Raw genomic sequence first — 13,390 nt, 5'->3', positions numbered from 1 at the left:
GTCACATAGTCAGCAAAGGTTTCCAGCACAAAAGATTGTGATTAAGCTCCTCCTGAGAACTTCCCAGTGACCTGCTTGGAAAACGGTTTTATTTGTGTGGCTTATTAGAGAGTCCACTAGCATAAACTGGCAACTCGGGCCTTCCATAATATGCAAATGTCAAATTGGGAGGTCAAGCGCCGGTCGGGACGGAGCTGCGCGGAGCTCACAGAGGTCGTCTGAAGGAACAGACCCGTCGCACTCGGCGCCAGCGCAGAACTGCAGCCTCAGCAGCACGGCTGACACGTGCATTTTTCTGTGTCTGTTTGCAGAATTAAACAACCCCCTGAGACTCAACATCAACACACCCAAGGTCTTTTCTGAATATTCAATTAGGCCTACAAATATGAGGCGCGTCCAGGGTCTGCCCACCGATGACCGTGAGAGTGGAATCAGGCAGGCTGGAGGTTCGGGATCCCTAATGAGGAGAGGAAATCAGAGATGGTGGACGGATCAAAATGTGTCTGGGCTTATTAACTCACCCTGCCAGCGAGGAAGAAGTCGAGCCGGGTCAAAGGTCGATGAGAATGACAGCGGCCGAGGCTCAAAAAGACCACAAGTCAACATGAAGAGATCACATTCCTGCAGTTCCTGCAGAAAACTCTTCATCACAGGCGCCAACTCTGACCCGGAGGTGGCCGAAACAGGAAGGACGTGTAAGGAAGACAGAACAAGCGTGGCGGTAAACACAAATGGTGTTTTCCCAATTAAACCTGGAGTTTAGCACAAATCTGGGGTGACAATTGTGGGGACGGGAAGAACCGGGGGAAGACATGAAAACAGAGGAGGGTGGAGGAGCGAGAGCGGAGGAACGCACGTACCGATGAGCACATCTGCGCTGAGAGACTTGCAGCTTAATTAGAGTTCGCCTTTAGATGACTACCAAGAGAGGTTCCCACAGCTCCAGCTGGAGCTGGTGAAGACACCTTCTCTCATCACCGTCTCAAAATAACGGTATCAAAATCACAGATCTCTGGGGGGGGGGGCAATAAAATCCACTGAAATATTTAATAACCTGAGGGCGGCGTGATTTCCCTGTCACATATTAGATTAGATTTCTATGCAGAAGTAAGAGGAAGTCCTCTATTAATTTGAGCCTCCCGAAGCGCTCGATCAGCAAACTTCATATGAAACGGAGGAAAACAGGATGGAAACAACCACACAGGAGTGCACAACTGCTCATAAACACACTTGATTCAGCACAGTGCACGACGGCATCATGTTCGCCTGCTCAAAATGCTGCTCAAACGCCACAAATCGCAAATTAAGGCTCTGGCTGCTGAGAATTATTTGGAAGATGAGACCATTTGCATAAGTTCATACATATTCATCTCGTGACAGCCATCCAGAGAGCACCCGGGGATCAACAATGTCGTTGGGTTCCAATCTCTCTGAAGCAGTGATGCTAAATGTTTCGGAACACATTAGCACGACTTTAAACAACAGACGCCGTCCACCTGGCAACCTACAATTGTGCAGCACTCTGCCTAATAAAAGCATAACAGTTTAGAGTCCTCAAAGTAAATAGAGGTTACAAGAGCAATCGGCACGCGCTGACAGGCAGAAATGCATCTCTGAGTTCATGTCCCCTCGGGGTGTTTCCCATTTATCTCAACTGTCAAGTAAAGAGGACATGATAATGAAAGGTGAACACTCCAGTGAATGGCTCTTTCGCTCTCTGCCAGCCAGGCAGACAATGATGTATAATAAAAACGCAATGGCGAAAGGTTGGTGTGTGTGTGGGTGGTGTGCAAATATCTTATCAGTAAATGTCCAGAGGACTCAAACCAACATAATGAAGCCATGTGTTGGAGATGAAAACAAAAACATGCACCGGCCCAACTGTATACGTTTCATTGCTGTTGTTTGTGTGAAGGTTTCTGATCTGAATTCAGGGATTTTTTAGCAGCGTCCCTCAATCTCCCATTTGTGAGGACGCCTTCCCCAGATAAACATGCAGTTATATCTGCTGTGAGATTGAGGCGACCAGTCAGCGTCAGAACCAGGAACGTGCCGTGGGCAGATGGCGCCATCTGCTGGAGAAATGTGGTTTTAGGCTGCAAACCACAAGTGGAAAAAATAAAACCGTACTCAAGTTTCTCTAAAAACAGGGAGGAATACCATTGTTAACAGATGCTAAAAGCAGATTATTAGATAGTAACCTACTAAAGTGCATGTGTTCTAAACGTCAATATGGACCGATCTGACAGAGATCAAACGTAAACAGCCGGCCTTGAAGAATGACATCACTCCCCGGGAATGCTTTAACTTCAGGATTTATTAAACATCAAAGGGGGTCGGGGAGGGGGGACGAGCTGTACAATTTAACATACAATGAACATGTATTAGAAATGTTCAGGTGAGCGATTAGTGGCTAAAAAAGAGGCCAATTTAAACACAAATATGCAAGAGCACAAGTGTATTTTAATTTTTATTGCACTAGTTATGAATTGCAACATGTATTTGATTCCAAATCAGATTAGAAAGTAAAAATTAGGATTCATTTAGAAATGTAATGCCCCCCATCATTCATGTGGTTTTTTTTTTTACACTTAATTATACATTTTAATAAATAAAACATTATCCAGGTCTCTGGGATGGTGCCAGGGGGACGACTGTCCGAATGAAAAATACACACGTCCTGGACGGATTTCCAGGTCAATTCACAGGAAAACTTGATGCAGAGTAATTCCCTCCTTCCTCCACAGGCCGGGACAAGTGCAATACCGCATAATCTCTGAGCATTGCTACCTCTCCCAACCTGCACAGGAAAGGAACACTTTTGGATGGATTCTGTTTAGCTCCATGATCAGTTTTGCATGGATTTGCACAGCAGTAGAGAGAAAAGCTGAAAGCAAACCAGCAAAACTAACCAGGGACCCATGAACACGTGCTACTTGTGCAGTCTTCCAGTAGGAGAGGTGCATCTAGAAGTACTAGAAGTGCTCACACTGCAGTAGACCATCAGTAACTACCTGCACTATAAGCACTTTAATACTGCTGAAACCTGCTTCTGGTCAGAGCTGTTTAAAAATAACTGCAAATTCAGACCGCTGTCAGTTTTGCATAGATTTGCACAACTTATTTCTTCTTGCAGCGCAACCATGCAAAACTGACAGAGAACCGTCAAAAGAGCAGGGAACTCACAAACAAGGCGGATCGAAGAGAGACCCAGTCCCTCATGCCAGAAGGAGCACTTAGGGCAGTAGGTGCTAGTCTACTTCACTATCTGCACTAGATGCACCTTAGCATGAGCCCCGGAGGAAGGCGCACAGTCAGGACGACACATGGAGGTACTACAGGTACGTACTGGGAGAATTTCTGGAACTGTGGTGCAACAGATGATGAAACAGGCAACATGTGCTGTGAATGCATCCATGGATATCTCAAATGTCACCGTGGGGTCGGGTTACCCTCCGCACCGGCCGGATTCCTGTGTTTTCATGATCAGAATAGCGCTGAAAGTGCCTTCACTGCAGTAGATGTCATCAAACTACCTGCACTGTAAGCACTTTGACACTACTTTGACTTCCACCAGCACAAGGGAGGTTTTAAAGTCGTTCAATCGTGGCACCGGGACCAAAAAAGGGTCTTCCAGGAAGGATGCGAGCAACACATGGACCTGCAAAAACAAAGACACGGGGTAAAAAATGAGTCAGCAGCATAAAATTTGGGGCATAAATCCAGTCTCACACTGGCAGACTATACAAGTCCTGTGAATAACCATTACTAAATAGTGTGGTGCTGGGGTCTATTGTCCATGGGGCTACCAGCAGGCAGGAGCTACTAAGCAGATCACACGTTCTCTGACTAATTCGGGCATTGGTAAAGATGGATCATGTTATCAACGTTATAGATGCACCCTGCAATTAGGTAACATCTTTAAGGGTGAACTTGTATGGACAATAAATCTGCAAAACCTCATTTTCATACAAATAAAGTAGATTGCGATCGTCCTTTGTACAGAAGAAAACGCATACATAGAGTAACATTTTTTTTTCTTTTTCAAAACCCAAGTGTTTGTCTTCTTTTATAGAAACAGATGAGCAAGAACACAAACTGGAGGATCGCAACACTTGTGCTGGATAAGTTGTACCCCTCCCCCATGCACTAACATGGCGCCCAGGAGTCCAGCTTTTTCAGCCTTTAAACCCCCCACCCCCCCCTTCCCGGTGCAACTAAATAAATGCGAGGAGATGTCCGGTTTTTTGGTCTGTGCGTAGTGTACGGGCCGTTTCCATGGTGGCACAAAGCAAAAATCAAGCTAATTGCAACTTTGGAAGCCAGCCCAAGCTAGCACCTTTCGGCGGCTCCATCAAAACACACACACATCCAAGCGAATGTTGGCTAACGTGCTAATGGAGAACCCAGAGATTGGGCAAGATTTCAGAAGAAATCCTGTTGTAAGGACCATTCGGTATACCACAGAGGGTTTATGCAAACACGTAGTTTACCAGTGTTTAGAGAGGTACACATAATGTAATCTAATACTGAACATCGCCATCTACTAAAAGCAACGCTTTCTCATGCGTTAGCCATGTTAGCACTTGTGCGCTCTGTCCATGTATTAGAGCTGTTTACAAATGTCCATTCCAACTAACTTCCGATACTAATAAACCCCCTTAGGAAAACATAAGAAATCCTCAAATGCTAGTGTCAAATCGATCAGTTTATTGCCTATATACCATCGTAAGAGTGCATTAGCACCTAGCCGTTAGCAAAGGCGCGCGGCCTATTTCCACCCCATGTGCTGCTGCTTTGTTCTGGCCGCACTTTAAAGTGTTCCGCTCGGTGCGCTTATCAGCTGAAAACTTTCCACGATCACACGTGGTGGATCGCAAGAGTGCTGCGATCCACCACCGCCGCTACCAAAGTCGGCTCGGGCAGATCAGATTTAGACGAGGGTCACTCAGAGCCCCGAGCCGCCGCCGCCGCCGCTGCAGTAGCAGCAGCAACACATGCTTTTCAAATCTCCCTCATTCTCCCACCATGGAGGAGAGGTTGCCATGCGCTCCTCGCAAAAAACTGTTTCCAAACGCGGAAACTGGAGATTAAACCGTTTTTCTCCCCCCCCCCCTCTCCGCAACGCCAAAGCGTGGCTCCCGTGCTGCTTCCAACGCCGAGGAGTTTTACTTTGGCGTAATTTGCCCGCGCCTCCTGCAGAAAAAAAGAGGCTAACAACAGGTTTTCTCGCCAATAACATGCGCGTAATAAGACACTGCCTCGCAAAAATCCACCATCTTCACTCACTTGTGCGGACTTACCCTTTACGCACTGTTGCGGGGGTCTTCCGCCAAACTGCGGGGGAGACTTGAGGAACGAGTTCCACCGAAGGATGTAATCCCCAAAACGGCACCATGTGCTACTATTATGGTTTGCAGCGAGTTTGGGAGTCGTAGTAAGATTGCGAAAGTGGCGCGAGTCCACTCGAGGTTGAACCATGTGGTGAATGAAGGGCGGCTCCCTCCCCTTCCTCCCCCTCCTCTTCCTCCCAGCCTCCCCCTCCCAGCAGCTCCATTAGCATACACACCAAGGATCCCACTTCCTCTCCTGCACTCATTCTCAAGTTTCACCCCTTCACCGGGGTCGTTATTACAACACACAAAAGACGCGGTAATTACAGCAGTAATAACAATAATAATAACCCTGCATCCATGGGAAGTGTAAGGCAACAGTAGCTGTCTATTCAGCGTGAAGGAAGGGGTCCAAACATTGGGAGTTATTGAGGTATTTAGGCCCTGTAATGACGCTTGGCTGAATCGATATTTTAGCATGTTTACTCTTTGAAAAATAATACTTTTAACATTTGGACCCAGTTATATGGGGAAAAAATTAAAACTACTCATCTGATCTGTATTTCAGTGTATATCTGGCTAATGATCACAACGGCTCAAAGAAATGTGTCTGCAGAATTTGGTAATTCAGTCGTTGCATTCAAACCTTTTGTTTGCAGAATTTCTCAGAAGTTAATGATTTCAAATCAAAAACAATGTAACTCGTTTTGACAACTTAATTATTCCTTAGTGGAGACGTTTCCTTCTGTCTGATAACTCGATCATCTTATTTTCAAAACATAGGGAGTAACTTTTGGGAGTAACTTTGAATAGAATCTCACTGGCGCTGCTGCTCTTTGTGAGACTATAGACTGTTGCTGCCGTTAGGTCAGAGGCCGCTGCAGGTCAGAGGCCGAAGCCCCCCCCCCCCCCACCCCACCCCCAGGTTTTTAATTTATTTTAATGATTTTAAAGAAGCCTGATTTAATCTGCGTCTTCTTGGAATGAACATTAAATTGATACATTTGTAAACTGAAACGGCTGCAAAGTTAAGCAGCATAAATCTTTTCACAACACGGCAACAACTGGGCAAAGTTGAATAAAATCAAACTTTTAATGTCTTCGATCCACATTTAAAGGCCAAATGATTCGTTTCCAAATGGACACAAATGGGCACAATTTTTAAATGTTTTGACGAAAGTCAAATGAAGCATTTGGTTCCCTTGTTGCTTGTGTAAAGTTTCTATGGTGATTCTATTCTGTGCTTAACGCAAAGTAAAGAATCATGAGCATAAACCAAGTTCATAACAAATTCACAAACTTACATAAATCCCCCAACATAAAGTTCTGGCCCTTCTGCAATGAAATATACAAGATTTTAGAACTAATTAAAAACAGTCAGCATACATAAATATTCAGTGTTGAAACAATATTTTACAATTTTGAAGGATACTTGTAAATTCAATGTTCATTCCTGACTGAAAAATACACTTTTCGCTAATAGATTTTGTACATTTCGTTGATTCTAATTAGTTTAAATATTATTGCAAAGATTACAGATTACAGCCAGTGTTGAATTTTTAAATACTTTTCATTTTCCCATAAATACAGGAGAACAATAAAAAAAAGGTAAAGTTTGAGGAATGATGAATAATATTATCTCAGATCTGAACCGTCTCTTTTAGAAAATGTAGAGACACAGATGAAGGCCATGTAAAGAATTTCTTTTAATGTAGTTTTCTATTTATCACTCGTTTTCCACTCCAAAATCAATGTAAAGAAAGTGAACTCAGTGAAGATAAATAGGTGTTAATTCTTCATTCTTCCACCCACTTACAGCATATAAAAAATCCTTTTTAAACATGTTTTGCTGATTTTCTGTGAAGTGAATATTTACTGCTTTCTCTTTAAAAATATATTCAAACTTACCTTCCCATTTACCAAATCCTTGCATTTTTTACACATTGCATTTTAACTTTTGTATTACAAATTACATTAATAATATATAATAATTATAATTTTGGAAAAAGAAAATCACATGCATTGTGGAATGAATATATTTAAGTGATCTAAAGGGGGTTTGGAAATAATAAGAATAAACGGGCTCATAATGGTAATAAAAAGGTTTACATTGCAGATGAATATACAGATGCATAACTGCAGAAAAAGGCCGTGTGAAAACGAGTATTGTTTTAAATGAAAACACAAATTCCACCTCTTTTCGTTTTAAAGTGTATGTTTGCTAGAGTTAAAATTAACCATAGATTCTGCAAAAATATCGGCGCAAATGCGGCTTTAATTCAAATCTCTTAAATCCTTCAGAGCTTGTTCACTTTCTTCAGCGTGCACTCAGAAGTTAGAGCGGAAATGATGGTTTTTGAGGTGCCTTCCTTTCTGAAAATTCCGTTGACATGACGTTTGTACCTTCTCGGCTGCCATAGGTCATCCTGCGTTCAGTTATGGCGTCCTCCCTCGGAAGCAGAAGACACTTGCCACAATAAAGTAATAGTTGTAATCAATGCCGAAACGTTATACAACTAAATACATGAATGGGAGGAAACGTGCTTCTTTAAACGATTGTAAAACAGGCCCACACCCGAATCAACAGAAACCAGACTATTTTCGTGAACCTATTGCTATAACACTGGGCTCACGATTCACGCGACATTTATTTTGAAAGTTTAAAAGCTTCCGGCCTGTTTGTCACGGAGCTGCACCGCTTCCGCTTTTCTCTGCATGTGTTGCTAATGGTCAATGACTCCCATTAGTGCTAAAGAATGAAAAGTAAGTGCATTCGTGACTGACCATTTCGATTCCGCTTCATAAAACGTAACTTACTGAACCCTTCATTATGTTCATATCTTTAACAAAACTACACGTATCTATCAAACCCTTAGTTGTACGTTTGAATAATCTGTGTAGTTGCCAGTAAATTAGAGGTTTAGCTGATCAGTATTATTGATCTCCAGGGTATAGAATTCACGTGTTAACTTGGATCTTGTCTCATCCTGATTTAAACCTCTATAATTTCTACAAAAGATTTACTTTCTTTTCCATGAAGGCTGTTGTCAGGCAGAAATAACTTATACCAAATTATTTTATAAGGCTTTGCACAAACTCGTATTGATTCGTATTGTGAAGCACTACAATAGCATTACAATCATTACTAGATGTTTGTCCAGCTAGTCTTCCATGGATATATTTCCTGTTATATTCTACAGTGATGTACATGTTGCTCACACAAAAACAGCAGTTTATAAACTGTTCAGGTTTCTTTCATTGAGTTTTATTGTTGAAGTCGAAACATTTAAATCTTTGATAATTGTGTCACCCTTTGTTAGAAGTGTGACGCACGCTCTTTGTGACCTCTTCAACTGAGATGACCCCACAAACCTCTGTAGTTACTTAGTAACTTCTGACAAAATCATGCTTTTGTATTTTATACCTAACAGATCAATGGCTGCCTGTGTGCTCTGTCGACGGGTGCCCAGAAGATGCTACCTCCCGCTTTTGAGAAGAAAATCCACCCGGACTCAATATGCCCAAGTTTCGCAAGAAGACAACCAGGAGAGGAGAACAGTAAGCCTGGAATGCCAAGAAACCTCTGTCCAAGGAGGATACAAACTGTACTACAGCCCTAGCTCGTATTATTCTGTTTGTAACCCTGCAGCCACTCGGAGCCAAACTGATAATGAAGATGATGAAGGTATTTCTGTTTATGCTCCCTCATACTGGCAGCGGAGCAACCGCTACAGTGTGAGCTGCTCACGGAATCTCTCCAGTTCCAAAAACACACTTCTCGACTTGGCTTTCAATAAGGAGTCTCAACAGGAAGCACCTTCAGCGTCAGCCTATTGCAGAAAACCCACCCCACCAGAGGTAAAGGTAGATACCCGTGCCTTCCTCAAATGTCGGCCAGAGTATGCCTCTATGGCGCTTTACCTCTCTCATCGGCCATCCCATATCGAATGGAGGGAGGGTATGTCGCTGCTGCAAAAAGTGACTGTTCTAAAGGGCAACATGAAACCATCTGACGTGTCTGAGTTTCTTGGGGAGCTCAGCCGCTTGCACCCAGACAGGATCTCACTCCTGAGAAGTGACCAGCGCTTTACAATGCTGCTCCGGTATGCTGTGGAGCACCTTCGCCTCTTTACTCACTCTCAGCTGCTGCAGGTGCTGCAGGCGTTTGTGTGGCTCGACGTGCCGTCGTCTCACACCGTGCTGGGCCTGTTGGAGGAGGAGCTGAGCAGCCGAGCTGATCAGATGAGTCTGCACCAGCTGCTGCTTGCTGCAGACCTGTGGCGCTGCGTTGGAAGGCAGGTGCCCCGGTTCTTACGGCATCTCTATCAGTCAGTCCATCAGTACATCAAACAGGTGGGGGCTGCTGAACTTGTGCTGCTGCTGTATATAATGGGAGAGGGCAGGAGGTGCCCAAAAGACTTGATCCATCCTATAGAGCAGCTTCTGATGCAGAAGTTACACCAGCTGCACCCGGAGGAGGTCGGCACCATTTGTTTGGGGCTCTTTAAATCCCAGACTTCACTTTCCGGGGCTGCTGTGACTCATATTGTTGATGTGGCACACTCTCTTGTGGAAGAAATGAGTGACTTTGCCATTGTGAATGTGCTTAAATTCCTTCGATTCAGCTACCTGTATCCCAGAGCCTGGCTGGAGGCCATGGCGCGAGAAGTTCCACGACGCGCTCAAAAGATGGGGGTACAGGGCTTAATGCACGTGGCGCTGGCGTGTTCAGCTCTGCATTGCAAAGATGATAAAATCCTAATGGCAATCGCTGAGAATGTCCCCTCGCTGGTGCCTCACTGCAGGAGTAAAGACTCGTGCAAACTATTGTGGGCATTTGGAACGTTAGGATTCCTGCCAGCTCAGTGCCCAAGTTTCTATTCAAGCCTGACAGAGTCTCTGAGACAAAGGAAAGCTGAATTCCAACAGTACCCAGAACATCTGCTTACCGGTCTCCTAGGCCTGGCTTTTGTCTCCCAATTCCCACAGGACCTAATAGAATTAGCTCTGAGTCCCGAATTTGTCAAACTGGCACTAAAATCCACACAACTGGAGTTGAAAAAAGACTTGTTCACTTTGGATAGAGCAGTGGCTCTGGAGCTGCCTCAGTGGACCGGCCCCCGCTTGAGCTCTGAACTCAGAGAAGAGGTGGAGGCGATGCTGTGGAAGTTTGCTGAATCAGACGTGTGTCAAAAAACAGAGGTCCTGGAGGCAGAGTCGGTTCTGCGAGACATGCTTGGAGGAGAGAGGTTTGTACACAAGAGGATGATCCTTCCGCACACTCGCTCCATCGACCTGGAGGTGCACCTCGACTCCAGCAGACAGCCGATACCTGTGAATCCAGCCTCAGAGAAAGACCTGGTCCTTCCAGAGGACACCCTGTCCAAACTCCCGTCTCACCAAAGCTGGGAAGGAATGGAAATAGGAGTGAGTGTAACTGATGAATTGTTAGCACAGATAACAAATTCAAGCAACGCTGCAGGGTCTTTTACTGAGTCAGCAAGTTTTAAACCTACTTCACTGCACCAAGTACAGCCTGAAGAAGGCTGGGGCCTGTTTGACGCTGGCCTTGCCCTCAGCAGTGACCTCACAAAGGCTCTCATCACACCCAAAAGCATCGGATCAGCCCCACCGAACGCTAACGGCATCGTGAAACTAGCTATCCAGGTCTCCAGCAGGAACCATTATTGCTACCATTCCGACCAGTTGCTGGGTCTCCATGCCATGAAGAGGAGGCAGCTGAAGCTGGCGGGCTACAGGGTGGTGGAGCTCCGCCACAGGGAGTGGTCACCCATGCTGAGGAAGAGCAGGGCCGAGAAGATGGCATACCTGCACTGCAAAGTCTACAACACTTTAGAATGACTCGGCAGTCCCGACCGCAGAGCCAGCATTGTTTGGATTTCTAAACCGTTGAATCTTTGGTTGATATTTGTATGTGCAAAGCGCAGGAAGCTGCCTGATAAGGCAGCAGAACACTTTGATTGTGGTGTTTGTCTCTGCTCACCAGAGGGCAGTAATTACTGTAATTATTATTATTGTTATTATTATTTTTCTGACGCCTTGTTTGTTTATCCAAGGGAAAATTTATGAGTGTTGAGTGCTTTAACATTCACAAGACCTGAATCTTGCAAAGAGAGTAGATTAGAGAATAGGAGCAGATGCTCCCAATTCTCAGATGTGGAATTAAAACACCAACTCACAAAATTACTCTGAACATTTAGAGCTCTGTTTTATATGTTTAACATCGTAAATGTCATCAATATATTGTAAATGTACAGAAATCTTGGATGTTTGACGGCCAAGAGTGAAGAGAGTGCAGATAAAAGTTCCAGCTCCTCACATCAACCAGGCAATCATGATGTTTTTAAAGGTTATGAGAAGAATTTCTCAAGGTAAAGTTGATATGAATGTGGTAGAAGTGTTTTGTTTGATGCTTTCTTCTGAGGCTGTGGCTGTAAAATGAAATCTTCTAAATTGATCACTTAATCTCCTCACATTTTAAAGGCAAACGGAAGCTTAAAAAATAACGAATCAATCAAATTATTTAGTATTTAAGATAAGTCCAGTTTAATTCAGACACCTCCCCGAAGTGGCAGAGAATATTAAAAATATAGGCGATGTCAGTTATGACATTTTGTTCGTGTGTGTGCGTGTGTGTGTGTGTGTGCGCGCACGTCAGAGCTGGGATCAGAGTGTGATTAATGCAGCACGATGCAAACGTCTCTAAACCCAATCTGGCTGCAGTCCTGCTGAACTGATGTTCTGTGTTTGACTCCAGGCGGTTTTGAGGTGACTTTGTGCTGAGGTCGTCTCCGCCCGTCCCTCCACCAGCGCTGTCCTGTTTGGACGTCTGCTGGTGTCACTCTATTGTAACGCATGAATGAAATGTCTCCTCCTCCTTTGACCTCCATGGTGTAATCGTTGTATGACCACAACTCGGAGTAGGAACGTCCCAGCACCAAGGAGCAGGCCATCGACCAAATTTTCAATAAGCACCTTGGAATTCATAAATTCACCATTCAGTCACGAACGTTTGAGTTTTGCTGCAGACTCTTCTAATTAGACAGCCCAAGGTCTGAAACGCCCCCCCCCTTCCCCCCTTCCCCTCACTGAGCCTGACTCGCAAGTTTTGAAAAGCAAACTTACTTTCAAAAATATTAATGTGCAAGGTTGAACGCAGCGCTACAAAAAAGTCCAATAAAAAGTCGCCTTTTGATGGATGTGGAAGCATGAAAGTTTTGGCACATCTTAAGTCAGATTTCACTGGAAGCTAACTTTGACTGCGAGTATCCAAAAAAGCAGGTCAGTGGTCGTGTTCTCTTTCATGAACTGCCCTTTTTATTCCCTTAGACATGAATTAAAGAGCACATGTTTAATAAAAGCTGCTGTCGCAGAAGGCTGTTCTTCTAAAATTAACAATTACCCGAAGAGGTTGGATAAATCTACAGTTAATGTTTAAACAGTGAAAATGTGAAATTCCATTATTAACACATGGAACGTCGCAGGACTGATGACCAATTGTCCATGAAGAGATAGAATAAAGAGCAGCACTGGTGGTTTGCTCCAACCTGCTGACAGATGGAGCGTGCTGAAGCTATGGTGTAGTGAGTGCACTGCAGTTGTTGCCCAGAGAGTGTTTTTCCCTCCGTCCCTGCATCACCTCAGTTCTATTGTGACTCGCTAATGCAGGTTAGTGCTTCTGTCTACAGGAGACAGAAATGCTTCAAGGTCTTCTGAATAAAAGCAGAAGAAAATTTCCACCTAATCTCTTTCCCACTGTTATCAGGCACAACTATCAGCGGTGTCCGTCTCTGGAAGAGGAATTAACAGAAATCCGATATCTAACTGTAAAGGTAGCAGAGGACTTTGTTACACTATTTTAGAATTGTTATCTACTCAAATATTTAAAGGCATTCAACAATCATACATTTTACTCCTGTTTTTTGTTTTTTCATAATGTGCCACAGAAAAAGCATAAAATGAGTGAAGGGAATAAAGAAGGAACAGTATCCTGGCAAACGTGTACTGTTTCAGTATGTGGCCAGCAGGGGGCAGTA

At 44.2% G+C, this 13,390-nt stretch overlaps 1 protein-coding gene and 3 non-coding genes across 4 annotated transcripts; 1 reads left to right on the top strand and 3 right to left on the bottom strand.

Annotated features, from left to right (window-relative positions):
- Positions 1-2,734: 2,734 nt before the first annotated feature.
- On the bottom strand, positions 2,735-2,813 carry mir92-1 (microRNA mir-92-1). The gene has a single exon (NR_105389.1). It is a non-coding gene; the product is annotated as a microRNA mir-92-1 (primary transcript).
- Positions 2,814-2,961: 148 nt separating this feature from the next.
- On the bottom strand, positions 2,962-3,041 carry mir20 (microRNA mir-20). Its single transcript, NR_105388.1, has one exon. It is a non-coding gene; the product is annotated as a microRNA mir-20 (primary transcript).
- Positions 3,042-3,486: 445 nt separating this feature from the next.
- Positions 3,487-3,568, bottom strand: mir17-2 (microRNA mir-17-2). The gene has a single exon (NR_105387.1). It is a non-coding gene; the product is annotated as a microRNA mir-17-2 (primary transcript).
- Positions 3,569-8,005: 4,437 nt separating this feature from the next.
- fastkd5 (FAST kinase domains 5) lies at positions 8,006-13,246 on the top strand. The gene is made up of 2 exons (XM_011609215.2): positions 8,006-8,096; positions 8,765-13,246. Exon 2 carries the CDS (start codon positions 8,769-8,771, stop codon positions 11,193-11,195), a length of 2,427 nt encoding a protein of 808 aa, XP_011607517.2. The 5' UTR covers positions 8,006-8,096; positions 8,765-8,768; the 3' UTR covers positions 11,196-13,246.
- Positions 13,247-13,390: the final 144 nt, after the last annotated feature.

This window comes from Takifugu rubripes, chromosome 1, assembly GCF_901000725.2.
Source record: "Takifugu rubripes chromosome 1, fTakRub1.2, whole genome shotgun sequence".
Lineage (NCBI taxonomy): Eukaryota > Metazoa > Chordata > Actinopteri > Tetraodontiformes > Tetraodontidae > Takifugu > Takifugu rubripes.
Note: the sequence above shows the minus strand (reverse complement) of the source record. Positions and strands in the feature narration are given on the sequence as shown.